This window comes from Marmota marmota, unplaced genomic scaffold (assembly GCF_001458135.2).
Source record: "Marmota marmota marmota unplaced genomic scaffold, marMar, whole genome shotgun sequence".
Classification (NCBI taxonomy): Eukaryota; Metazoa; Chordata; class Mammalia; order Rodentia; family Sciuridae; genus Marmota; species Marmota marmota.
Genome location: NW_026000153.1, coordinates 6500698 through 6527361, shown reverse-complemented (window position 1 = coordinate 6527361; position 26664 = coordinate 6500698). Strand labels below are relative to the sequence as shown.

Genomic DNA, 26664 nt, shown 5'->3' with positions numbered 1-26664 from the left:
AAAAATCCATCTCCACAAAATGAATGTTGTCTTCCACTAAACATTCAAATTAAAAAAAAAAAAACACACACACACACAACCATTTCTTGGGCTTATCAATTTCTTGTCCTGTGATCCCAGCAGTAGTGTGATCGATGGCAGTAGGATTAATGTGCTCTGTCCTCCAAATGGTGATTCCTAAAAGCAAATGTCGACCATAAATCAGCCCTCTAGGAGAGTAACATCTGTGGAGCTGTTTATGGAAAAAAAAAAAAAAAAAAAAAAAAAAAAAACCTTAGTATAAATGATATCAAAATCACCAGTTTAGGCTAAAACAATTTTTAAAAATTTTTAAATTGTTTATAATTTGACTCCTGTAGTACGCTCTGAAAAAAATGAATGGTAAAAGACCAGTGCCCATCATCCAGGAGTGCTTATTTTGGAAGTGTAAATCAGTGAAGCAAAACATCCTGGGTGCACTTAGCCCAGCACTGAGCTTGTATATAGGGACTGGGTTTTAGGAAGTAATGGCTGTATAGCAGCTTATAGTTTAGGCTGACTTGCTTTCTCCCACTTTATTGTTCAAGAATTTGGAAGCTCAGCATGTTCCCTGGGAGCAACAATTGTGAATGGGCCTTGTGCACTAGCCCTGATAGCTTGATGTTTGCACTCTGAACACCATCTCAAGCTTAAAGGCCACGTTGCTCTCCATGTGTTTGAAGCTCAGTCTGCAAATACAGAAATGGAGGAAACAGGGCTGGAGTTATACCTCAGTGGCAGAGCACTTGCCTAGCATGTAGAGGCACTGGGCTCAATTCTCAGCACCACATATAAATAAATAAATAAAAGTATTGTGTCCATATACAACTGAAAAAAAAGAAAGAAAGAAAGAAATTGAAGAAACAGAGCAAGTCTGTCATCTGAGAGGATTTCTCACCTAATCCTCATTCATTAAGGGAGAGTGTACTCAGAAGGCAGTTCTTTCTGAGTTCATTTAGCTCTACATATATTTATAAGGAAAATATTTCCATATGTTTTTCACACATACATCTAGACACACATATATTTATAAGTACATTCTCCCCACTTTTTTTTGTACCAGGGATTGACCCCAGTCCTTTATTAAATTTTTTAAAATTTTGAGACAGGGTCTCACTAGGTTGCTTATAGTCTCGCTCAATTGCTGAGGCTGGCTTTGAACCTGAGATCTTCCTGCCTCAGCCTCCTGAGCTGCTGGGATTAAAGGCATGTGCCACTGTGTCTGGCCATTCCTTATTCTGAAATGATTCATTATCATTGCCACGTGTTTTTCTAAATGTTGAAAAAATGTTGAACAAAGAAGTATCCGATTTGCATTATAGATTGTGTGTGTGTGTGTGTGTGTGTGTATGTATTTGGGTGAGTGGGGGTGGTATAACGTGTGCTACCAGGTGAAAAAGAGTGAGACTGGGGAGGAGGGACCTGTGGATGCTACAAAGCATTTTTTGTGGAGGAATTTCTAAATCTTGTCAGCACTACCTCTTCCAAAGGATGTTTCACTTCTCTTGTAGGTAATGCACACTTGGGGTTATTTAGAATGAAGGGCCTTGTGTATTTCATTTTGATTGTGAATTTAAGAGCAATAAAGTTATTACACATTTAAAATGTGATGATGCCAGTCAATATTGGTGGAACTAGAAAGGGGACCAAGATTGTGTTTCTTGCTTCAAAATTTGAATTCATTCCTTCCTATAAAGTCAGTGTTCCAAGGAAGGATTTCCCATGAATTTCCATTTCCTGATTAAGTTTTCCTAAGTGTACCTGCTTTGTACTCTGCAGAGGGAGTAAAGTGCATCTGCAATCAGCTTTCCCTCACTACAAAGATGGACGCAGAGCACCCTGAACTCAGGACTTACGCTCAGAGTCAAGGCTGGTGGACGGGAGAGGATGAGTTCAATTTTTCCCAGATTTTTTCTCCAGCTGATGACCACCCAGACAACTGTGCAGGCAAAGACAGCTTAGAAAAGCAAGAAGGTGAGTCGGGCTGTCCTTTAGGATTTTCCTTCTCACACTTTGCTTGTAGCTATTGCAGAGCACTGGTCTGGATTTGGAAGGATGAAGAGGAGGGGTAGAGAATGGACCTTTAGACATAAAGACTAACTTTTACCAAAATTCCCTGGTATCCAGGCAAGGAGACAACTTGTACTTATTTTTACACAATGCTTTCTTGCCTGTGGAGGTCCCTTGTTTTTACTGATGTTATTTTTTCTTTGAACATTGATGTTATCATGTTGTCCTTTGTGATACTTATTGCAAATAAGTCTACTCCTTATAGCTCAGTTATATATTTGGTTTATTTTCTCCTTATATTTTCCTCTTTACCACTAGTCTGCTGGGCCTTGAGTGTGGGGGTGTTATCTTTTATTCATCTTAAGATCCTCTTGTGATGTTTGTATAGTCCTTTGTTCCATGAACCTTTGTTGAGTAGAAGTGTCTTGAATTCTCTTCCTCAACCCTCTCTCTGCCACCCAGTTACTGACTTAATCAGAATCCATATTTAGGTAAGTGTGTTGATTAGATAGTTTACCATTTTTGTGCCAGAGAGGAAACTTTTCCAAAAAACCCACACTGGTCACATTTTATCTTTGCTAGTTGTATATGTATTTTGTAAGTCGAACTTTTTTTTTAACTCAGGGGCACTCAATCACTGAGCCACATCCCCAGCCCTATTTTGTATTTTATTTAGAGACAGGGTCTGAGTTGCTTAGCACCTGGCTTCTTTTTTTTTTTTTAATATTTATTTTTTTAGTTGTAAGTCGGACACAATATCTTTATTTATTTATTTTTATGTGGTGCTGAGGATTGAACCCAGGGCCTCACACATGGTAGGCGAGTGCTCTACTGCTGAGCCACAACCCCAGCCCTAATGCCTCGCTTTTTTGCTGAGGCTGGCTTTGAACTCGTAATCCTCTTGCCTCAGCCTCCTGAGCTGCTGGGATTACAAGCATGGTATAAATTAAACTTTTGATCCATTAGAACTGGAGTCAGCAAATTATATCCTGCAGCAGCTGCCCGTTTTTGTAAATAAAATTTAATTGGAACAGACACACTCTGTTGGTCATCTTTTTGTCACGGTGACAAATTACCTGAGATAAACAACTTATAAGGAGGAAAGATTTATTTTGGCTCCTAGTTTCAGAGGTTTCAGTCCATGGTCGGTTGGCTCCATTGCTTTTGGGCATGTGATACGGTAGCACATCAACAGGAGAGCACATGGCAAAGACATAGCTCACCTCATGGCAGCTAGGAAATGCTTGTTTGGAAGGGGTGACGGGGAGGGGCCAGGGTCTCAATATCCTCTTCAAGGGCACGCCCTCAAGGATCTAACTTCCTTCTACTAAGCCCCACCTCCTAAAGGTCCACCACCTCCCAGTAGCACTGCACGGGGGAAACCAAGCTGTCAACACAAGGGCCTTTCTGGGATGTTCAGAATCCAAGCTGTAACACTCACCTGTTATTTATGTGTTGTTTATGTCTGCCTTCATGCTGCACTGGTGAATTTGAGCCATTGCAACAGGGAAGTTAAAATGAGACCATATGGTCCATAGGCCTAAAGTAATCTCTACCTGGTCCTTTAAGAAAAAAGTTTCCTTTTCTCTCATCTAGAAGAATACTTTAGGGCTTTTGCTGTGAAACTTAAGTCATATATTCTGGATAGGAAGGTAAGAATGTATTCATTTTAAAATGAGAATTTGAAAAAGAACTTCTAAAGATTTTTAATGAAATCAAAACTAGCTTGATGAAAGTTGTTCAGTAGTTCTTAGCATAACAGTATCCTTAAATCTGATGAAACTTCTGGTTATAGGAAACCTCTAGGTTATAGGAAATGCACAGGAGAGGGGAACATCTTCAGTATCACCAGGGGGATGCCACGTGCAAGTCCAGCTTGTGTGAAACTCTACAGGAAGAATGAACTGATTTCTATGAAAAATAAGGTGCAAGAAGAAAAATCAAGAGGCAGAGATTAAAATATTCAAGAGATTATTGCCAACCTGTTGGATTCCGATTCAAATCCTACACCAGGCCTGGAGATGTAGTATAGTGGTAGAGCCCATGCTGAGCGTTCCTTCTCAGGGCCCCCAGGTTCCATCTCCAGCCCTGCAGTCCCTCACAACAAACAAATGAAAAACTCCAAATCAATACCTATTTTTTGAGAAAGTAAGAAAGTTTGAACACTGGATAGTTTAAAAAAAAATTAAAGACATTTTAAATATTTTTAGTTGTGACATCTTATAGAGATTTATAAAGAGGATATGCATTGTGCTAGCAAATTCTTTCCCTATGTGATGTTTTGATTCCGTCTTTGTGAACACAGATTGAAATAGCCTTTTAATGAATTATAACCAGAGAGGAGCCTATAGATGTGGGATCCCATACAAAGATTTTTTTTGTTTTTGTACCGGGGATAGAACCCAGGGGTGCTTAACCACTAAGCCACATCCCCAGCCCCATTCTTATATTTTATGTAGAGACAGGGTCTCACTAAGTTGCTTAGGGCCTTGCTACATAGCTAAGTCTGGCTTTGAACACATGATCCTCCTGCCAGCCTCCTGAGCTGCTGGGATTATAGGCATGTACCACCTCGTCTGGCTCAAGGATTTGTTTATTCATTCATCTGAATTCAGAGATAATAATCTTAAAGCCTCCAAATATTCTAAATGCCTCTCTGTGTGTATATATCTGACTGTAGGGAGATCATTCTCTAAATTTAGTAATGATCCCAAACAGCACTAGCTTGGGGGTCTGTTTCCAGACTGCATACACTTCCTAATGCATATATATTGAGTTATTGTACTAGTTGAGGTATAGCTAAGTGCTGTAACAGAGAGACTCCAAATTAATGTGGCTTGAAGAACACAGAAGTTCTTCCTTTCCCATGTGATAGTCCAGATGTATATGGATTGTCTAGGGCTGGACCTCCATTTTTGGCCTGATTGTTGGCATCTCCCAGCAAACAGGAAGGGAGAAAAATGAAAGGCAAGGATGTGGATGTGACCAGGAAATTGCACACACCATTTCTACTGACCTCCCATTGGTCAGAATTGACCACATGGCCAGACTTAATCACAAAGAAAGCTGGGACATGTATTCTGTCACTGAGGGTTATGTTCCCAGGTATAATTTCAGGGGCTTATTAATGTAAAAAAGAAAGGAGTGAATGGGTTTTGGTTAACAACGTGCCACAGTTACATCTCCCCGCTATCCATCTCTCTCTTTTTCAGAAAGCATAACTGTACAGACAATGATTAACATCTTACGGGACAAAGCCAGTGGAGTCTGCATAGACTCTGAATCTTTCCTCACCACAGCCAGTATAGTGTCTGTCCTGCCTCAGAATAGAAGCTCGCCGTGCATTCACTACTTCACTGGGACCCCAGATCCTTCCAGGTTTGTTCAAGATACAGTCACAGAGAGAAAGCATGTGTATCCCTTGGAAGCTCATCAGTGTGTTCATGCTGGCCGTGTCCTCCCCATGGGTAGCTAAGTCACAGTTTTCAGTCTGTTTCAATGTGGGCTGCATAGCACAGGAGCTTTGATTAAGTGGAGTGCTTGGTATAGTCACATGGTGGTTATTACGGTTGCAGAATTGTGTTTTAAATTCATCAGATAGTTACTGAGCATGTGTAATGGGCCAAACATTGTGCTGTTTGGATATAGGGATACAGAGATGAACAAAAGATGCGTGCGGGGGGGGGGGGGGGGAATGTGCCCAAGATTTACCAAAAGAACTAGTTCCTAAGCATTATTGGACAAAATGTGATACAGATTGAAGCAGCTTTCATTAAGACGTTGTGTTTTAGGGAGGTATTATTTTCCCCAAATACTTTAGCAAAAAGACAGCATTGCACAGTGACTAAGAACACAGCCCCTGGAATAACTGGTCAGCATTTGGAATCCCACTTCTGTCACCTAGTAGCTGGATAAGCTACTTAGCCTCTCTAAGCTCTCGTTCCTATAACTGTGCAGTGGGAATAATACCAGCCCCTACCTTTACATGCTTGTTGGGAGGATCACATGAGATGATCCAGTAAGTACATGGTAGGCTTAACTATTATTACTAATTAATTAATGATTATTATTATTTTTTTTTTGTGGTGCTGGGGATAGAGCCCAGAGCCTTGAGCATTCGAGGCAAGCACCCTACTCACCAAGCTAAATCCCCAGCCCTTAATTATTATTAATGAGGGCTCTCTCTGACTTACCAAGCAGACAGCTACCCCATCTCCTTTAATGTTCAGCTGTGTATACCACAGGTGACATCATCAGTGGCTTAGAGGCGACCATTCAATGCCTTCATTCACTATTACAATAACTGCATTCACATTACAGTAGCCTGGGGGGAAGCTTTTGGGCCAAGATGCCTTGACCCAAACCTTTTATATCAGAATCTTCAGGTGGACCTTGAATCTGTCAGGTATGTCTGATCCTCAGTATGGAAAGCCCTAGAAGACTGTCTACATCAATTAGTTCTCTGGTGTTTTTCAAATGTTCCACTGACCACAAACCATTATCATTTTTTGAATATCAGTTGTTAAACCTTTGAATTCACTACCAAAGAATCTGCAGCTGTTAAATTTCATTCCTTTAGATGCTGAAAATATTTATTCTCCTCTTGATTCAGGAATATGAGACAACGATTGTGTCTATCAAAGGACTCTTTTTTTTTCCCCCTTCCTTCTGTCTCTCTTTCTCTGTCTTAGATGATTCAGGGGGAAAGCCAAGTACTTCTGACCTGATGGCCTCATTTTTTGTACTATTGCCAATATCAGTAGAACTTTTTTTTTTAATATTTATTTTTTAGTTTTAGGCGGACACATCATCTTTTGTTTTGTATGTGGTGCTGAGGATCGAACCTGGGCCTCACGCATGCCAGGCAAGCGTGCTACCGCTTGAGCCACATCCCCAGCCCCATCAGTAGAACTTTCTAACACCATATGCAACTATTGAATTTAGTGTAAACTATTCTTTTTCTTTTAATCTTTATTTTATTTATTTTTATGTGGTGCTGAGGATCAAACCCAGAGCCTCATACATGCTAGGCAAGCACTCTATCACTGAGCCACAACCCCCACCCAACTATTTTTAACTTTTCATTCACTCAACAAAAACTTGTTAAGCACCTACTGCATACCAAATATTGTGCTTGTTCAGTACTAGGGGTGAGGTGTGTGTACAAGAAAGAGGTGGCACAGATGTGGTACAGGGAAGAACTTTGCAGAGGGGACGTGAGCGCTGTGGGAGAAGTGAGAGTTTATTAGGTACAAAAGCAGTAATGGCACTCTAGGTAGAAGAACTGCCTGTACTGAGGCACAGAGGCATGAAGGGGCAGAACACAGGTTGATGGGCATGTTTCCTCTTGTAGATGAGGCTGGGGATCAGGTTTCTATCTCTTCCTCCTCCCACTCTCCATAAACAAGCCCAGCCACCCTCACTGGGTCCCTAACTGCCAGCCTCAACCACTCTGTGGTGTTCTGGGTTCTCCTTCTTTTTGATTCCAGCTGTTTTTTCTTGGGTTGATCTGAATACTTGGTTCTGAATACTTGGTTCCATGGGCCCACCTTCCACCTACAACTTGGTCCCAGATTTAGGACTCCTACCACCCTCCCTGCTGACGGACTGTGACTTGTTTTCTCCCCTATCACTGATGTCTTGGAGGTATCTTGTGAGGACTCTGCTGGTCTGTGGGGTACACAGGGCATTTAGGTTCTATTTTGAAGCATCTGGAATGTTCTGCAAAGATATTTGGACATTATTCTTTAGGAAACAGGAGTGGGTTGAACTGAACCAACTCTCTTGTTGAAGTCTCAGATACTTGCTTTAACTCTCCTTAGGATCCAGGGCTTTGTGTTGTCAGGAAACGAATAGAAAGGAATTCTGTTTCCCAGTGAATTCTGTTTCTTAGCGTGAAGTTCAGGGCTTAATCTAATTACAGAAATGGGTTGAGAAATAGCCTTCTGATATTTAAAATGGAAAATTTCAAGTAATTCAAAAAGGAAATTGTTCATGGTTAAATTAATTGAAAAGACCTTGTAGAAGATTAAGGCCCTTCCGGAAGACATTCATTTTTATCTTCCCTGGTTAAATGGGCTGCGTCTCCTACCGTGACTGTAGAACTGTCATAGGTTATTTTTTTCTTATTCACATTTCGATGTTTCACTGTAATTGGGTATGCTCAACATTGTGCATTTTGTCAGCAGGAAGCATAATTACTTACTCTCAGGTTTTTTGGGTAGTAACACTGAGGAGGTCTTAGCTGACTCCTGCCAGTGCTAAAAATGTTAGACGTTTTGGGGAGATAGTGTCAAAGTATCTTTTGCAGGTAGGGTACTGGGGATTGATCTCAGGGGTGCTTGACCACTGAGCCACATCCCTAGCCCTATTTTGTTTTTATTTAGAGACAGGGTCTCATTGAGTTGTTTAGTGCCTGGCCATTGCTATATTTGGCTTTGAACTTGCCATCCTCCTGCCTCAGCCTCCCGAGCAGAGCTGCTGGGATAACAGGCATGTGACACTGTGCCTGAACTCTCCTTCCTTCTTATCGTGTACCAATTACCTTGCAAGTTTGAGAGTTGGAAAGAGATACAAAACTCAGAGTTTGAATGATTGAGGGACAGGAAAAGTCATTTAATTAGCTTTGTGGAGAAGGCAAATTCCATCATATTCGTATTCCCTTGGGTCGGCTTGTGCCTTGATCACTGATGCAGTGATATTGATAGACTTCAGTGTACTGGTTCTGACCTTTGGAAGCCATTTTACTGGAAGCCTAGTAGTCGTCAAAGCTTCGTTGATAGGAAGAACTGGTAGAGAAAGCATACTTGGAGAGGTGCCTTGCCATTTTGAGACAGGGTAAGATGCAGAGTCTTAGAGTGTGCTCGAGGCAAGGAGAGCTGATCAGGGGTCTCTCTGCCCAACTCCATGTTCTGTGATGCCACTATTGTCTTGAAAAGGGCCACAGAGGGAGTATTTATACCAAAGAATTCTGCAAATACCATACATCTGGGCTTCTTATTTTTAAAGATGTAGTTGTCAGACCAGTATAGCACCAAGAGGTCCTTATAGACCAACAATCAAAGATATAGGATTGGTAAACCAAAAGGGTTAGAGAAGGTAATTTAAGAACCCTGGGTCATGGTGGGTGTCTCTCCTCCCTCTTTTTCTTTCTGAGCTTTCTTTGTTTCATTGTCTTCTCCCAGTGCACTACCATTGAGAGGCTAAATTAGATTGGCTAAGACTGTGTCATTTGGATCTTTTAAATCTCTGCTGCGGGGGTTACCTTTTTGTTATCGGAAACCCGGGCATCCTAGGTCAGCCTTGGCAGCCACATCAGCCCTGCCTGCAGATATACAGAGCTGAGAGCCCAAGGCAAATGGCTCCCTCCCCTCCTTTCATTCTGAACTCTTCCCATACTACTTCTCTCCACCCTATACTTTGGACTTTCCAAACCTCCCAAGCTTCTGGATCCAAATCTCCATCCCCAAGGTTATCTTATGCTCCAAAAAATTCTCTAAAATTCTCTTCACTGACTGGTTTTGCTCTCAGCCAGGTATGACTCTGACAATATGATTCAGGTGACATAACATTGTCACACTAGAGCTGAAATGGCCCATAGATGAACCACTCAGAAGGACACCTGCCTTTTGAGGGAAACCATCTGCCTTTTAGATTGGTTCACGGTGTAGCAGATTTATCTGAGCAGGGGCTTGTATTTTTCTTTCAGGGACTAATGATCCTCAGTGGATTTGCAGGGATTCTGGGTTACAAGACCAGCCTGGTTTCATTGCTGGGGAGTGTCCACATCTTCAGCAAGAAGAGAGCCACATTTGTGGCTGAAACGGTTGACTGGCCACAGATATTAAAATCCCAAGTCCCAAAAAACAAAAAAGTCCTTATTTTTTGCAATTACACAATGTATATGAAAAATACCAACAGGATTCAAGGTTGGGAAGTAGTAGGGAAAACAGACTTTGGATGTAGAAGGTCTAAGTTTAGTTGTAGGTCCACTGTTGGTTAGGAATGTGACTTTGGACAAAGCACTAGGATTCTGTGAGCCTCAGTCATCTCACCTGTAAAATGGGACAGAAGTTTTGCCCTGTGTATTCACTGCTGCCTCCATAATATTTGTCAGGCACTGAGTCAGACCCAACATATATTTGCTGAATGAAGGACAAATGAACATGAGAAGAGCAGAGCCAGGAGATGCAAATGCAAACACTGAAATTTGTGCCAGGCTGTAAAACTTTATAGAGATTTTCATGATAATTTTTGTTCTTCCAAATGAGAAAACAAATTATGGGAAAACAGATTTCTTTTTTTTTTTTTTAAACACGGGTTTGGTGCATCTACCAGAAGTTTCTGGAAAGAAAAATGGGCAGATAAGGCAAAGGTGCCACCAGTGGAAATGTTTTGTGGCTGTGTTCAAAGTGTCATTCAAGGCTAAACTTCCTGCACGTCTCTGAGTCAGATCTTGGAAGACCAAGCTGTGCCGTGTGTCATGAGGCTGTGTGCCTCAGACCTTAGACCTGTCTCATTGAGAGCTGAAGGTGGCAAGGACATGGCTCCCTGTAGTGTTGTTCTTGGTCTTGTTGGCTTCAGTGTCCCTCAGTAGAGTCTATTTTATTTGTTTATTTTTATGTGGTGCTGAGGGTCAAACCCAGTGCCTCATGTATGCTAGGCAAGTGCTCTACTGCTGAGCTATAGCCCAGCCCCCTCAGTAGAGTCTCTTAAAGTACTCTCCTGGCTTCAAACCTCCTCATAAACCAGCCCTGTGATGCCCTTGGCCATTGGAAGCACTTCCTCCCTTTGGACCTAACATCTTATATTCATGTCATACTGTAGAGGGGCTGAATGACCACAGTGAGTTCTGTCTAAGTGACCTTTCTGAAGGTCGTCCTCAGAGTCCAGCCCTGGGGACAGAAGAACAGTGAGCTGTCTGGAGCCTCTCTGCTATGTCCCACTTAGAGCCAACTATAGGACACACTCTGGGTCACTCCACATACATGATGAAGTGAGCCTCTTCCTGGAAAGGTGGTGGAGAGGAGTGGTCACTACCCAGTTTCAGCTTTGACACTAATTGGATATGTGACCTTGGTCAAGTCATTTAATATTTCTGGGCTATCAGTTGCCATACATTTCTACAAGTGGTATTGAAGAGGCTGCCATCTGAGGTTCAAATATGGGAACATGCCAGTGTAGCTCCTTATCCATTTGGATTTTTTTTTTAATTTATTAATGGTGTCTTTTTTATATAACTTTATTTTACTTGTTTATTTTTTTATTCAATGCTGAGGATTAAACCCAGTGCCTCACAGGTGCTAGGCATGTGCTCTACCACTGAGCCACAACCCCGGCCCATCAATTTAGATTTTTCAGTGTGTTTTCAATAAGGATTGGTAAGAAGTCACAATATTTGGAGCCACCGAGTTAGCCAGTTTCCCTTTTTGGGATATAGTACATAGGAACAAATGATCAAACCTGAATTATAGATAATTTCCAAATTCTCATTTAAATTAATATTAATATTATTGCAGTGTATTATCAACAATAATTATATTCCTTATTCTATAAATAATTTTATTTCAAAATTTTTATTATTTATATAATTTATTGAATCTCAAAAATTCTTCCTTTAAACACCTTGACAAATTTATGCTTTGTGTTTTTAGCAGTTGAGGATGCTGACTTCCTCACAGAGTATGGAAAGAAGTTTTTGGAAATCTTAGGCTGCTTAAAATATTATGGGCACCTGCTCATATTTTTATTTTTAAGATCAAACCGATAGGTGGGAGGTCTGAACATACAGTACCTCTTATTTTAGAAAAGCTGCTAGACGCTGTCATGAATTAATCTCCATATTCCAGGGAGCTTCGACTGGGTTTGAAGTTATATCAAACAGCATTCTTTACTACCAGTGTCCTATATATTGGGTGCAGAAGACCGTGACTGTGGGTTGAAGTGGAGTTACAAGTTCACAGGTCTCGGGACAAAGACATAGAAATGGCAAGACAGCTTTAGAAGCTAGAAGGGACCACTTTAGTCCAGGTGAGCCCAAGAAAGGGAAAACATCAGCCCCCAGCTGGTCAGAGGCAGAGAGAGTACTCATGCCCCCATGCCCAGTCCCAGTCTGTTCTTTGTCCCACCTGTCACAAGGCAACTCAGGTGCTCCAAGATGTCTCTTTCCAGCCCCTCTGGCAGGCAAGGTTCTCCCTTGGGGTCAGTGTGTCAGAAGAGATACCTGGTGAGCAAAGCACTTAGGTTCCAGAAATACAAAGGCAGGTTTCCAATGAGGAGGTCACTCCACTCCAGCTTTAAGTGCTAGAGAACAAAGGTGCAGTGTGGCCCTGAAAGAAGTAGCAGGTGAACATCATCGTGGCCTGGGGCTGGGAGACGGGCCTCCTCTCCAAGGGTCCCCCTTGTAGCCAGGGTGCAGTGGGCTCTGCTGGAGCCTGCAACTCCCTCGGCTGCTGGTGCTGGGGCCTGCACCAGTCCCACTACAGAGCCTCACACCATGAGGAGCCATGCTGTCACTGGCTCTACCCAATGCAGAGCCCTGTGACCCAGTAGGTGTGGACTGAGGAATGGGCTTGGGACTTCCAGGCCCCTGTCAGCAGAGGGTCTCTATGTTAGTCACGGAGCCTGACGGCCATTGTGTGGCAACTCCTGTAGGATGTACACTGGCTTTTCGGAACACTCTTGGCAGGGCTGGGCTCATTGGCAGAGTGTGTGTCTAGTGAGCATGAGGCCCTGGGTTCAGTCCCCAGCACTGGGAAAAATCGGGAACCCCTCAGAACACCCCTGGTGCTGTCTGGGATGTAGTTGTGTCATTGGAGACCAGAGGGACCCAGAGACATCTCTGGATGCCCTTCTGTGCTGGGCACACTCTTTCTCTCCCACTTCCCAGGTAATCAGAATTGGTTTTGACAGTTTGAAGTTTTGTATTAATTCATTTTTCATATCCAACAGTCAGTAGAAGGGAAAAGGAACAATTATTTCCAAGAGGCTGTAGGGGGTGTAAGTAGCTTCCCTATGTCTTGGGCGACTTCCTTTGATGGTGGCTAAGGAGGGATATGCCAGGTTGGCCCACCTTGTGTTCCCCAGCAGTAGGGCTGAGGAGGGGACCAATCTCCCATATGAATGATATGTATCACCTGCAGAAGACAGCAGAGTCCCCGACACGCATCCTTAATTAGTACCACTCACTCCATCACCGTGGGGTGCAAATTCTCATTGCCTTTGACATGCAGGTTAAATTAGATGCTGTGACCAGTGTCAGTGCTCTCTCGAGCCCTTTCCTGTGATCACCTCAGGAAACTAACAGAGAGGTTATTTCCCACTACTGTTCTCTATGACTGTGCTTCTCAGACCCAGATGTTATGAATCCCCCAGGATCTTGTTAAAAATGCAGATTCTGCTTCAGCAGGACAGGACAGGGCAGGGATGCTGATGCTGTAAGTCCAAGGACAAGTTGGGGGAGCAAGAGTGTCTGATCACCAGTCGTTTTCAGATCATGGTGCACATGAATGTATTTTCAGGGCACAATGGCAAGGTTACTCTGGCTGCCTCACATCTTAACACCTCTGGGCTGAAAAAGTCAGCATCCAAGCTCACTTCTAACCCAATGGAGGCTCCTTGGAGTGGGACAGGGTACACCCATGGAGGGGCAAAGAAAAGTCCAAATCTGATAAATTGAAAACACATGGGATGTGTACGTGGCTCATGCTCTCCTATCGTTACTGCAGGCGCTGCCCCACAGCTTGGCTAACATCAGGCCGCAGGTCCAGCAGTGCCCATGCCTACCAGGAGTGCCCCTCTGCCCAGCAGTGTTTTCTCCGGGTGTGGAGAGGGGAGAATAAGTGTCCTTCCCAGTGTTCATCAGCTGTGACACTGGCCTGGAACGCCAGGCCACAGCTCTTGACGTGCATGGCTCTCTTGGGTGTGTGTGTGTGTGTGTGTGTGTGTGTGATATGATGTGTGCAAGCCACGCACAAGGATATTCACACATGCCTGCCTGCCAGACATCAGTCCTGCCAGAAGAGCTGGATCAAAGAATAAAGGGGTATCAGCCCCTCACTCTGCCCAGCACCTGCTTTCACACAGCCAGATTTCTGCTTCTCTGCAGGTGTCCCCTCTGGGGTCTCTGGGAATTTCTGCTTCATCTGTCTTAATCAGTACCCTCCTTGAGGCTGTGAGAGATCTTACAAAGATTTTCCAATGAGAATCTTAAAACCAAAAGACCCTTCCTTTCCAGGAGAGAAAGGGGCAGACCTTTCATCTCAAATTGACCATCCATTCCATCCTCTTCCCAGAACACTATGTGTCTTTTTGCCTCACTTTATACAACTTAAAAGAGTTCTCTCGGATGCTCTTTCCAGGACAGAAAAAGTCTGTTTCGGTGTCTCCTCACTGTAAATAGAAGAATTTGCAGCTTGTAAATGGCTGTTAGTTTTATTAAAATAGCTACTAAAACATGCAGTGTGTTTCTCTTGGCACGAACCCACCTGCCACGAGTTGGCTCTGAAAATGATTGCTGAATAAAGAGACAGTCTCTGGGTGTCCTCACGCCCTATGCTCAGTCTGACTGTCCTTTCTTTCCAGGTCCATATTCAAGCCTTTCATCTTTGTTGATGATGTAAAACTCGTTCCTAAAGCACAGTCTCCCTGTTTTGGGGACGATGACCCTGCTAAAAGGGAGCCTCGGTTCCAGGAGAAACCAGACCGCCGGCATGAGCTGTACAAGGCCCACGAGTGGGCACGTGCTGTCATCGAGAGTGACCAGGTAAGCCTGGGTAAGGGTTCAGGGAGGGTAATGAGGTCCGTGAGGAAGGAGTCAGGGAGTCCGTTAGCCTCCTCTCCTCTTGGCCAGTCTCCTCCCGGGAAGCCAGGTTCCACAGGCCTTCCTAGAATGCTGGTGCTCATTTTCCTACCCAATCTCCTGAAACCAGGTAAAACAAAGCCTTTACTTCTCATGTTCTGGAACTCAGTGGGCCAAGCTCTCTCTCATTTACTGTTGACTTAGGAGGAATAGAGATGTGCAGTTCTAGAAAGGAGACCTGCTTCAGTGCTTTCTAAAAATTCTTTGCAATCTTTTAGGGCTAAGAAGCTATAATTGATTGGCAGTGCTTTATTTAAAGATGCAATCATATGCTATTTCCAAAAAATAATTCTCCAAAAATGCTCTGGAGATGGATGGTGGTGGTGGTTGCACAACCACCATGTACCAAATTTTATGTTAAGCATATTTTCCCATACTACCGATATCATTTAGAAAAAGATTCTCACATTCCCAGTTTTTCTTTCTTTTTTTGGTACCAGGGATTGAACCCAGGGGCACTTAACCACTGAACCACATCCCCAGTCCCCCTCCCCTTTTAAATTTAGAGTCAGGATCTCACTGAGTTGCTTAGGGCTTCACTAAATTGCTGAGGCTGTCTTTGAACCTCTGATCCTCCTGCTGCAGCCTCCCAAGCCGCTGGGATTTCAGGCACATGTGTGTCACCATGCCCGGCTAAGTTCCTATTTTTTTTTTTTTTTTAAGAGTACTTTTTCAAAGTCAAACTGCTTCTATGATTGAAGCTTGGTTAATAAAGTTTCTGACAGGCCTTATTTTCTAGGTGGATGACAGAAAGCCCCAGGTAGACTCAAAATGTCACCTACTGGTGTCTGGTTTTGTGGGTATCAAGCAATGAGAATGTACGGGTAGAAAGAGCCCATGGGATTGGTGAGTTTTGAAATTTAGAAATGACTCTTGGGTTGAATCAGGAAGTAGTGGATGAGTAAGGAGAGTGGCTTCTCAGTTCTGGGACTAATTGGGTAAATGAAAGCCTTCAGTGTCACTCACTATAAATGAGCGAGTCCCTCTTGGAGGAAGAGCTCTTACCATCTCATAAAAAGAGTGCCCAGGAGATAAACATTCATTGAGCATTCAGCAAACATCTTTGCAGTACACCTACTATGTCCCAGCCATTGGATGGCACCATTAAGTCCAATTCCTGTGCCCTAGGAGATCATGACCTAACGGGTGACATAGCCATGTGGGCAGGCCATCACAAGACGGAAGATGGCAACCATGGTAAAAGTAGAGGCATTGTCCAGTGGGGGTCCAGAGGGAAGGCCTTCCAAGGAGATCTGAAGATGGGCACAAGTTGCCCAAGTGTTGACGTAGGGAAAGACTCGCTCGAGGGAGAGTCACTGTACAATGGGGGAAAGTATCATGAGGTGGAGAAGGTAATTCAGTCTGGCTGAAGACGAGGAAGAGGTAAGGCAAGAGGTCAGGCCCACAAGACCTTTCTTCTCATCAGGGCCTTCCCTGAATGCCGCTCAGGAGTCTGGATTTTATCCTGAAGCAGCCACATTCTAGAACGGTCCTCGTGGCAGTGGTTTGGGAACAGATCAGAGTGGGTGGATGGGACTGTGAGCAGGAAGCCAGCGGAACCCCCGAGGCTCAGTGTCCACAGCCACAATCCCACTGTTGTGCTGACTGTGCAAAGGCCGTGTCCTTCCTCAGGAGCAGGGCCGCGTGCTGAAGAAGACCATGATGGAGCTGGAGAAGCAAGGCCTGGAAGCCATGGAAGAAATCCTGAGCAGCCCTGAGCCCCCAGACCCCGCCGAGGTGGGGGACCTTTTCTATGACTGTGTCGACACGGAGATTAAGTTCTTTAAGTGAAGTGAGCATTCCCTTTCCCCTTCTTATTTAAAACTTCCCACCTGACTAAATGACCAGCAAAACAAACCACTCTCCTGTTTGAGTAAAATGAGAAAAGTTATCAGGTGGTCTCCTTTTCTGAAGCCAGATCCAACTGTTACCTTGTGTCTCTAAATGTCCCTTTCTCAGCCGTGTAGGTCCCCTTCCTTTGCTATGTAACACGTATCCCTCTGGCCTCTCGCGTTCAGTTGTGTGACAAATTGTGGATCTGAAGCTGCTATTCTTGTATTTCAGTGACAATGGACACATTAGCCTCTTTCAGGACTAGAGTTCATGGAGGCTTGAAAGACAGGCTCCGCCGTGTTGAGTTGGTGGGAAAAGCAAGCTCTTTTGAAGTCTTAGTCTTTCAGTACCCGTTTCTTCCAGGTTAACAAAAGGCGTTTGTTGGCGCACACAGGCTCCTGTGTGTGGGGAGGGCAGGGGGCACCTCCCCAGCTGCTCTTCACCTGGGTGCATGCCTGTGGGCACTGCGGTTTCCACAGGTGTTCCCTGGGGAACGAAGCCAATGGGAGGGAATAAAGGGGCCTCTTAGCCGCCCCAGCTGTGTCCTAGTGTCCATGATCTCCAAGGACCTGATTTCCATGCGCTGTACTCGTGTGTGGTGGACCCAACCCTGCTTCATATGCAGGAGAGCTGGGCAGCACTGTTAGCCAGAACCTACACACCTTAGAGATTCAGGGAGCCGTGCCAGTGACCTCCCAGGATCGCCAAATGGGTCTCCCAAAAGACATGCTGCTATCCCTACAGAGCAGTGCACCTACCATGTAGATGGGGCCTTGCGTAGGGACAACTCCTGGTCTAGTTACCAGCATCTAATCTAGGATTCATCCAGTGGCCCTGCGGCATAGTCCCACCCCATGCAACTGTGACTCTCAGCTAATGAGGGAAAGAAAAGGAAAAAAAATCTTGACTGTTTAGATTGCAGTTGAAGTTGCTGAGATTCGAGCAGTCGCTACTTTATCTCAGCAGAGAGACTCCAGTTGAGCTGATCTGCTTCCAATATCATAGGATTTGACCCACTAGTAGATCACAGAAAAGTAGGCAAGGAAGACCAGGTGGGCTCCATACTGGGCATTCAGAGGGCAAGAAGGTGATAGACAGATATAAGAGCACATCTCTGTGGGGTCACAGTCCAACTCCACCCCTCCTGCCCAGCCTGTCAGAACGCACACATGGGTGTCTGAAGCAGCTGACCGCCTAGATCTTCCCCCTTAGTCCTCATGCCCTGCAGCTGCTTCCAGACTGGTAGTGGAAGTGGGCAGGAAGTGGTGGGGCTTGCCTTCATCTATTGAACTCTCTCCCAACTCCTGCAATGGCAAAGTGGCAGAGATGACTGATAGGAGTGTCTGATAATACAGCAGCTAGCGGGAGAGTGCTCTTTGGGTCTAATGATGCTTCATCATCCTTGACATGATTCTAGCAAAAGGAAATATTGGATCAGTAGACTTGGAAATGGCTCAGGGGTAGTCACTCCTCAGCAGCTATGTCATAGCCCATGAGGGCTGAAAATGACACAGCTGCTCATTATGTGGGTAGAATGCCAAGGATCAGAGATTTTTTAACGTTTTTCTTTTCCTTTTTTTTTGTTGTTCTGGGGATAAAACCCACAGCCTTGAGTATGCAAGGCAAGCACTCTCAAATGCTCTCTACCACTGAGCCTTGTCCCCAGCCTCAGAAATTTTATGGGAATGAATATTTTCTTTCTACAACTCTCCTTCAAGAGTGTATGCATAGATTTGCCATGAACTTTCTATTCAGCAGTTTTGTAAATTCTGTATGTAAAATCACTAAGTACAGATGGGAAGACTATTTCAGCTGACAAAGTTTATGGCAGCTAGTAGTGGCAGCCTGTAGTGTAGGTTTGACCTGAGCTTTCACTGCTGATGAGTTGAGGATCTCCTCTTAGGTGGAGTGGCCATTCTAGAAGTGTCTATAGCTGCTAAGGGGGAAAAGGATGAAGTTTGAGAATGATGTAGGTACTTACCTTCCAAAGTCTACCTGAGGAGTGGTTATTTAAAATGAGGTGTTGCAGAAATCCTCTCTTTCAATGCATGGTCTCACCTGCACAGGTTAGGAATCATTTTATCAGACCTGACCTGTCTGAGATAGTCAGGGTAATACAGGATTTGATCTGAAGTCTAGTGCAAATAAATCACACCAAGGCCTGCTTTTATTACTATGGCCCAGGTCACAGATTACCGTAGCAACTCGTTGTCTTTACCCAGCCAGTTGTGCAGTGGGAAACACAGTAGCTACTTCTGTTTGTGGACATTGCAGGCAGGAAAGGGCCAACTGTACATCAGTCACAGCTGTAATATCGATGTCTTACCGCTAGAGGGTGTGCCTGCCCTCTGTGTGGGCCTAGTGCCTCCCAGCAGGCAATGGAGGTGGGGGTCTGTGTACAGTCCAACCTGAATAGCAGTGCTCAGGTTTCTTTGTGCATTTGGGAAGGGTGGGGAAAGACTACAGAGAGCAAGCAGTCTGCTGATGTGGCTGTACTCACATTTAGTGACAACAGTCAGAAATATGTTGTTGAATTTTGAGTAGGTTGTTGTAGGGGGAATGTTTGCTTTTAAATGCTCCTAACAGATTTTGCTTTGGAAGAATGCTTATTACATGGATAACTTCTTTTCCAGGGATTGCTTTTCTGAAGGCTATATAGGGAAAATGAATATTCAAGAGGAAACGTGAAACTAATGTTTAAAGGTCACCATGTGTAAATAGCTTCCTAAATACCATTTGTATATCTATTAAGAAGGTGGGGTGCCAGTGCATGCTTTGTGCAGAAAGAAGTCATGGCCATAAAGGACAGAATCTCTCCCCCACCTCCCCTGTAACCTATCATAAGCTAGTTAGTCTTGTCTATTAGGTGGGATTTACCATAAGTGAAGATGGCCCTCAGATCAAGGGCAGACACTCCAGTGAAAGTAAATTAGCAAAGCAGAAATAATAGTGCTTTCATTTTTGGAGGTGGCTTGAACCTTAGGTAGAATAAGGACATAATCAAAATTATGGAGATTCATTAGTGCCCTGTAATGGAAGACCTGATGTTATTATTAGGAGCTACTCTACAAGCTAACAGAGCAGGTGTATGCCTCTTAGATTTTAGCAACGAAGTTCCTTTACTATTGGATGAATCATTAGGTCTAAAAAGTAATTGCTGACTAAGCAAATAACTGTGCATCCTAACAGATGTCATCTCACCTCCTTACAGGTGACACATAGCTCTGGCTGATAGCAGGGAAGACAAGTGGGACCCTATGTCTGTCATGAGGTCTCTAATTGCATTCCTGATTGGAGACCCACCCATCCTTTATTGGAGAGGTCTTCAACTGAGCTCTTAGCTTTAGGAAGCACAGGGAGAAGAAAGCAAAGGGACCCACCTCACTGGGCATGCTCTCTGGGAGGGGGAGGAGTGGCAGGTCACATGCCTGGCTGTCCCAGTTCTACTGTATGCTTCCTGTAGCTGTGGCATTTCATTCCACGCAGTCTTAAGTCCCCGCTGCTCTCCTTAGGTTTTTGTCAAAATGTGCTTTATCTGATTGACACCATACATCTTGAAATGTCACATGCAGAATTCTTGTGGGAGCCAATATATACATGTTTGCAATCATGTTGTGAGAGTTTCAATGTATTAGCTGGAAAATGCTACTGGCAGCGAATTATAATAAAGAAAGTCTTTGTTTCCTGCAGTGGGAACTGACCATGTAGTCTTAACAGTCTTTTGTACAACTATCTACAAACCAGGTGATGTCCCTTTATCCAGTGCTTGCCCTTGGGATTGTCTCTAAATGCATCAAGCATACAATAAAAAATACTGAAGTTAATGTCCAGTGGCCTCTTCTGTCTTGTGTTTCATGAAAAAATGCTGGCGTCAGTCACCACACAGGAAATGTGTGGAAGGGGATGTGTTTTCTGCTGGAAATCTTCAGAAAAAACCAATCAACTCAGAAATTTCCTGCATTAGGTACCATTCTTTGGGTAAATTCATTCTTTAAAAGTAAACACAAAACTACAATGAGAAATCGAGTCACATCCATCAGGACTGCAACTTAAAACAAAAAGTAGCCAATGGAATCCTTGTAGACTACTGATGGGAATGTAAGATGGCACATCCATTGTGCAAAATAGTATGGCGGTTGCTAAAAAAATGTTTTAAAAAAGGGCTACCATGTGACCCAGTGATTCCACTTCTAAGTATCTTTACAAAAGAATGCAAATCAGGACCCAGAAGAGATATTTGTACTTACAGGTTCATAGTAGCATTATTTACAATAGCCAAAATGTGTAGGCAAGTATCCATAGATGTATGGATGGATAAACAAAATGTACTATAAGCATACTGTCAGGGAGCCGCTCTGGACAGGAGCTGGGTACACACCTTTAAGTCCTGAGCGAGGAGGTACTGAACAGGTATTGCACTGCAATGCGTTTGGACCCTACCTCCACTGATAAGAGAGGCGCAGCTCCCCAGGAGTGGGTGTCACCCGATGGGGTTGGATCACACCCCACTTGTTTCTTGTAACCCTACCCTTGCCTCATTTGAGTGGCTTCTCCCCAATAAAACCCGAGTTCCAGGAGTGCTCCTCCTCTTTCTTGCCTACCTTGCCCCTCCTGTAGGAGCTGTGGCTGAGGAGCGGTCATTGAACCCAAAAAAGTACTTTCTGTGTCTGTGTCTTTATTTAGTCAGACAAAATTCACTTGGAGTGATGCTGACCGGTTTAGCCATGTTCCGTGACACCATACAATAGAATAGTCTTCAGCTTTTAAAAAGAGAAGGAAATTCTGACCCATGCCACCACATGTATGAACATTCAGGACGTTATGCTGAGTAAAATAAACAAGTTACAGGAGGAAGTGTACAATTCTATTTATGTGAAGTACCTAGAGTTGTCAAATCTAGAAGAGGAAGAGTGGTTGCCACGGGTTGGGAGGAGGGAGAAATAGAGGATTGTTGTTTGATGGGTACAGAGCTGAAGTTCTACAAAATGAAGAGTTCCGAAGTTGGGTGGTGGTGGTGGCTGCTTAACAGTGAAGATGCCCTTCAGTTACACTGGACAGTAAAAACAATCAAGATGGCAAATTTTATGTTGTGTATTTAACCACAATTTTTTTAAAAGAAAAAAAGAACTAGAATTGGAAGTCTAGAGTCTAGATCATCAGAATGGCTGATGCTATCTATGCTGAGTCTCCTCCTTCTAAAGGTTTAGCAGCTCCATGACACAAGGATGTCTCTTTAGAAAAAAAGTCCTCTCTGCTCTTATGGCATGCAAAATTGATTGTCTTTTTCAGGAAATAGGACTAAGCCACCTGCAACAAGTGACCCGAGTCAAGATCAGATTAGACGACTGCTCCATTGACATAAGGAATTGCTGCTTTAAATTTTATTCTCGCTTATTGTTTTTTTTTTCATTAAAGTAACACACTCCTGAAAAGCTCCAAGAGTAGGTATGAGTTTGTAGGGTTGCTATAACAAAGTATCACTGACTGGATGGTAAAAGCAGGAGAAATTTATTGTTCCATGACTTTGGAGCCTAGATGTGATGTGCAAGATCATAGTGTCTGTGGGGTTGGTTCCATCTGAGGACTGTGAGAGGCAATCTGTTCCATGTCTCCTGACCAGCTTCTGGTGCTTTACTGGAAATCTTTAGCATCATCCCAACCTCTGCTTTCCTCTTATACCACATTATCCCCGTGCATATGGCAATGTCCAATTTTCCCTTTTTATAAGAAAACCAGCCATATTGAACTTAGGGCCCATTTCAGTATGACTTCATTGAAAATAATTATATCTTTAGTCATCCTATTTCCAAATAAGGTACCATCCTGAGATATACTGGAGGTAAGGACTTCTATATATGAATTTTGTGGGGGACATAATTCAACCCATGACAGAATGGGTTCATGAAGGATGCCAAACCTTTTGGGGCACAGTCTGAGATTCTGGAATGCCTAGAAATTCTGGAACTCCTGGAAGAGCTTCTGGAATCTACAGCTCTTCTCATGAACTTGTTTCTCTCACCTCTCCCATTCTTAATTTCCTAAGAAGTGCCTCAGTGTGAAGCTCAACTCCTTTACCACCTGCCTGGACTTTAGAATTCATCACCTGCTTTGTAGATTATCCTGGGCCCTTGCTCTTCTTCCCCACTCAGACTGGCCTTTTTTGGCCACTAAAGAGCTTATTGGTACCTCCACCAATATGGCAGCAGGAAAAAAAAAAGTCAGCTTCTTAACTCATTAGGATGTGAAGCATGTAGTAGCTAGCTTTCAAATTATTTTCTAGATGAGATTTATTTTTGGAACGTCTATGAATTTTAATTACCCCTCCTGCTTTGTTATCCCACAGCACAGCTAGCGAAGCGTGGTCCCAGCAGCTCAGCCAGTGACAAAAGGGAGCAACTGGGATGCAGCCAGCAGAGCCCTGTTTGTGACTGAGCATGAAATATGCAAACTGGTGGCTCCTCAGAGGGAGGGGTGTGCCCTTGCCTGACTGAAGTGACCGAAGGGTCAGGGCCTGCTCATGTAACTTCATCTCTATATGCCCAGGTACACATCCAGGTAGTGCAACTAAAGCACAGGCCAAGTAATTTACTTTCCCAAACTCATACAAGAAGATAGAGACTCAAATTTGTGTGTGTTTTCTAAGCTCTCATCCTGAGCCAGCTCACCTAGCAGATAAGCCACATCTCCCTCAGAGCAGGCTTCAGAGTCTACCTAAAACACTCTTAATGGAGTCGGAGATGGTTTTGCTTCACACAGGAGGCTCTTTGGAGAGGTTTGCTGAATTAAGGAAGTGGGGGTCCAAGTGCATTTTAGGCTGAAAGTTTTTTTCCATTTTAACACAATTTAGCAGAATTTATGAACAATACACTCTGCCCATTCTATATTAATAAAACTGAATAAATATAGTTATCTGCTTTATTATTATTATTATTATTATTAGGTACTGGGGATTTAACCCAGGAGCACTTGACCACTGAGCTACATCCCCAGTCTTTCTGTTTTTTAATTTTGAGACAGGATGTTGCTGAGTTGCTTAGAGCCTCACTAAGTTGCTGAGGCTGGCCTTGAACTTGGGATCCTTCTGCCTCAGCCTCCCCAGTTGCTGGGATTACAGGTGTGTACCACCACACTTGGCTAATTTTAGCTACTTTAAAAAACATACCTGAAAAGAACCCCCCAAACCTTAGGCTTGGTTTAACCAAACAGTCAGTAAATTGGCTCAAAGAAGAAAGGCTCTGTTTCCATCACTGTATGTTATAGCAAGCACAGGGTCCATGTAAACATCCATTTTGTTGTGGCCTTCTCAGAAGCCCTTCCGATCCTTAAATTTCTAATCCTTGGCTTTCCCAGGCACGGTGGTGCATGCCTGTAATCCCAGCGACTTGGGAGGTTGGGGTAGGAGGGTTGCAAGTTCAAAGCCAGCCTCAGCAAAAGCTAAGCAACTCAGTGAGGCCCTGTCTTAAAATATAAAATAGGGCTGGGGATGTGGCTTAGTGGTTGACTGCTCCTGAGTTCAATCCCTGGTGCCCCCCCCAAAATGTTTGACCTTGGTACTCAAATTTGATCATTATACATCGTACGTTCAAAATATCACACAGTATCTCATAAATATGTTACCATTAAAAAATTGGCTTAGATCAGTACTGGTGACCATAGATGGGTTTTCACTAGGAAATGACCTCAGAAGCATTTCCACTTATTAAAGTTAGTTTATTAGGTACAAAGAAATGAATCTGCAGAGGAAGGCATCAATAAATATAAAATACAGGTGAAACAGGGGGAGAGTCACAGACAACAGGGTCAGTGAGGATGTGGGAGGTGGCAGGGACGCCTCTCTGATGAGTCCACGGTCAAGGGGCTCAGCCTGTACACTGCCCGAGCTTGGAGGGTGTGCGTTCAGTGACAGGTCTCGAGGACACACGTGATGCCGGATTCCTGAGGTTGCTCCCTATTGGCCATTTTTTGGTTTCTGCTCCTTCCTTCCCTCTGTTCTTGAATGGTTTTATTATAAATTTTCTATCCCAGCAGAACTTCTGAACGCCTCACCAGGGCCGGCAGTAAACTCCAAAGTGGAACTGCCTGTGTCTAGGGCCTTCTCCATTATGCAAATTAAAGCTCTTTTAAATATTTTATGCAACCGGAAGGAAGGCAGAGTGGATACTGTCCCCCAAATGAAATCCTAGACTTCTTGGAAAACTTCCAGAACCAATACAATAAATCAATAATGCAAAAGGCCCGCGAAAGCTTCTTTCCCACTGATTTTAGCTGTTACAATTTGGCCTGAGTTGTGCCCCAGAGATGCATACTTGACGCTGACTCAGTGTCTCCCACCTGGAATGAGCAAGCACACACCGATGCAAGACACCAGCTTGATCGGCTCCAGACCACAGCGAGGGGTCTGCAGTCACGTTGGCCAAACCCAGCTCACTGTGGCTCACTGTCCCGCATCCTCAAGGTTCAAGGGCATGAGTGGGTTGTTCCAAAGCAAACTTCTGCTATCCTCCTCTTCTCCCTCTCCGATTTCCTCAGGGATCTCAGTCTGTTTCCTCCTTGTCTCTCTCCTTTATCTGTGTCAGCGTTCCCTGTCCACTTCCATGCCCTTGCTGGCTCAAGGAAAGGTAAAGGGCAGCTCCAGCCCAGCTGGACTCTGCATCATCAGGGAGCTGAATGTGCACCCGCCCCCAGGTGCCCATTACAGGGGAAGGGGAAGCTGTGGACCTGTGACATCTTCCCTCAGCTGGGAAGGGGGCTGAGTGTGGCCTATGGGTGGTTCCCAGATTCTCAGGGTGGGGCGGTGGCCAGATATTTGAGGCATATATTTCTTCAGACATTTTGTTTTACACGTTTCTCATATATTCCATGGAAATCTTTGCAACCTCTTTGGGAGATTGGGAGACTTCTGGGATAGAATTAGCAGTTCATGATAATCAGAATTAGTGTATGTTTTTTCCTAAAGGAAAAAAAATACCAAAATCTCATAAAGGTGACCTCACCTGGACTACCAGGATGGGGCTGGGAACTTGGAGGGACAGGAGGGAAGTGACGGAGACATGGGCACTAGGAGCACTGTAAACAGTAAGAGCATTGGCTACTTGTAGGATAATTCAGTTACAAAAGGGCCCTGTGGAAGGCACTGGAGGGGCTGAGCCCACTCCTGCCTTTACACTGCAGTATATTTACATTAGGCAGCAAAAAGACATCCCTGTACTGCAAAATGGAAGTGAGACGTGACATCTCACTCCCCGGAGGCTGCGCGGCACCATCGGGGTATGGGCACACACTACTTCCTCTGAGCTGCATCGTTTATAAGGCATTATTTGGTTTGATTTTGCAGTTGGTGCAATGAGAATATAAAGTCATGCCAATAAGAAGCTTTTGTGACTACTTAGGACTTTGGGACCACCTACAAACTAAGGATGCTCTAAAAATGGTTCAGAATCTAGGAAGGGCCAGCCCGCAAGCATATGTACAGTCACAGGATAGACACAATGGAGTGGGGCAGGGCTCTGTCTGTACAGACAAATGCCAAGATACATTTTAAATAATGGAGAAATGGTGGTTGTCTTTAAAAATATTACTGAAATAACTCAAAGTGGACTAAAATGTTGCTTTAAAGCCCATGCAAACCACGTATTTACAATAAATAAGCGCTCCTTTCAGAGCCTGTATGTCGACTGAATACAGCTTGAGTATGGTGGGGCCTGACATGTTCATCCTGTGACATGGAACCCCTGGACCTTGGCTTCATCCGTCTTCTCACCGGAGTGTCTTTAGAGATAACTGCGGGAACATGACAGAAGATTATCAGGTGAGGTTAGAAGAATCACTGAACCCAAGGGTGGGAAACACAGCTTTTCCTCATTCACACAGGACCACCAAGGCTGGGAAATGGTCCTATCATGTGTAAGGAGAGGTTTTTTAACCCAAGGGGTCATGGTGGCAAA

General features: G+C 44.0%; 2 protein-coding genes across 4 annotated transcripts in view; one reads left to right on the top strand and one right to left on the bottom strand.

The window, feature by feature from the left end:
- Positions 1-20550, top strand: part of Scrn1 (secernin 1) — a 62368-nt gene extending 41818 nt beyond the window's left edge. Inside the window, exons 5-8 of one of the 3 annotated variants that reach the window (XM_048786403.1) lie at positions 1798-1992; positions 5241-5406; positions 14611-14791; positions 16503-20550. In XM_048786403.1, coding sequence (XP_048642360.1) covers positions 1798-1992; positions 5241-5406; positions 14611-14791; positions 16503-16538 — 578 coding nt within the window. In that variant the 3' untranslated portion in view covers positions 16539-20550. Of the gene's footprint in view, positions 1-1797; positions 1993-5240; positions 5407-14610; positions 14792-16135; positions 16160-16502 lie in introns of those variants that run through there. The other 2 variants (XM_015490180.2, XM_048786404.1) reach the window with 2 other exon arrangements.
- A 3859-nt stretch (positions 20551-24409) lies between these two features.
- Wipf3 (WAS/WASL interacting protein family member 3) overlaps positions 24410-26664 on the bottom strand; it is an 87724-nt gene continuing 85469 nt past the window's right edge. The window contains exon 9 of the mRNA XM_015490077.2: positions 24410-26500. Within this exon, the coding sequence (XP_015345563.1) occupies positions 26477-26500 (24 nt within the window). The 3' untranslated portion in view covers positions 24410-26476. The remainder of the gene's footprint in view (positions 26501-26664) is intronic.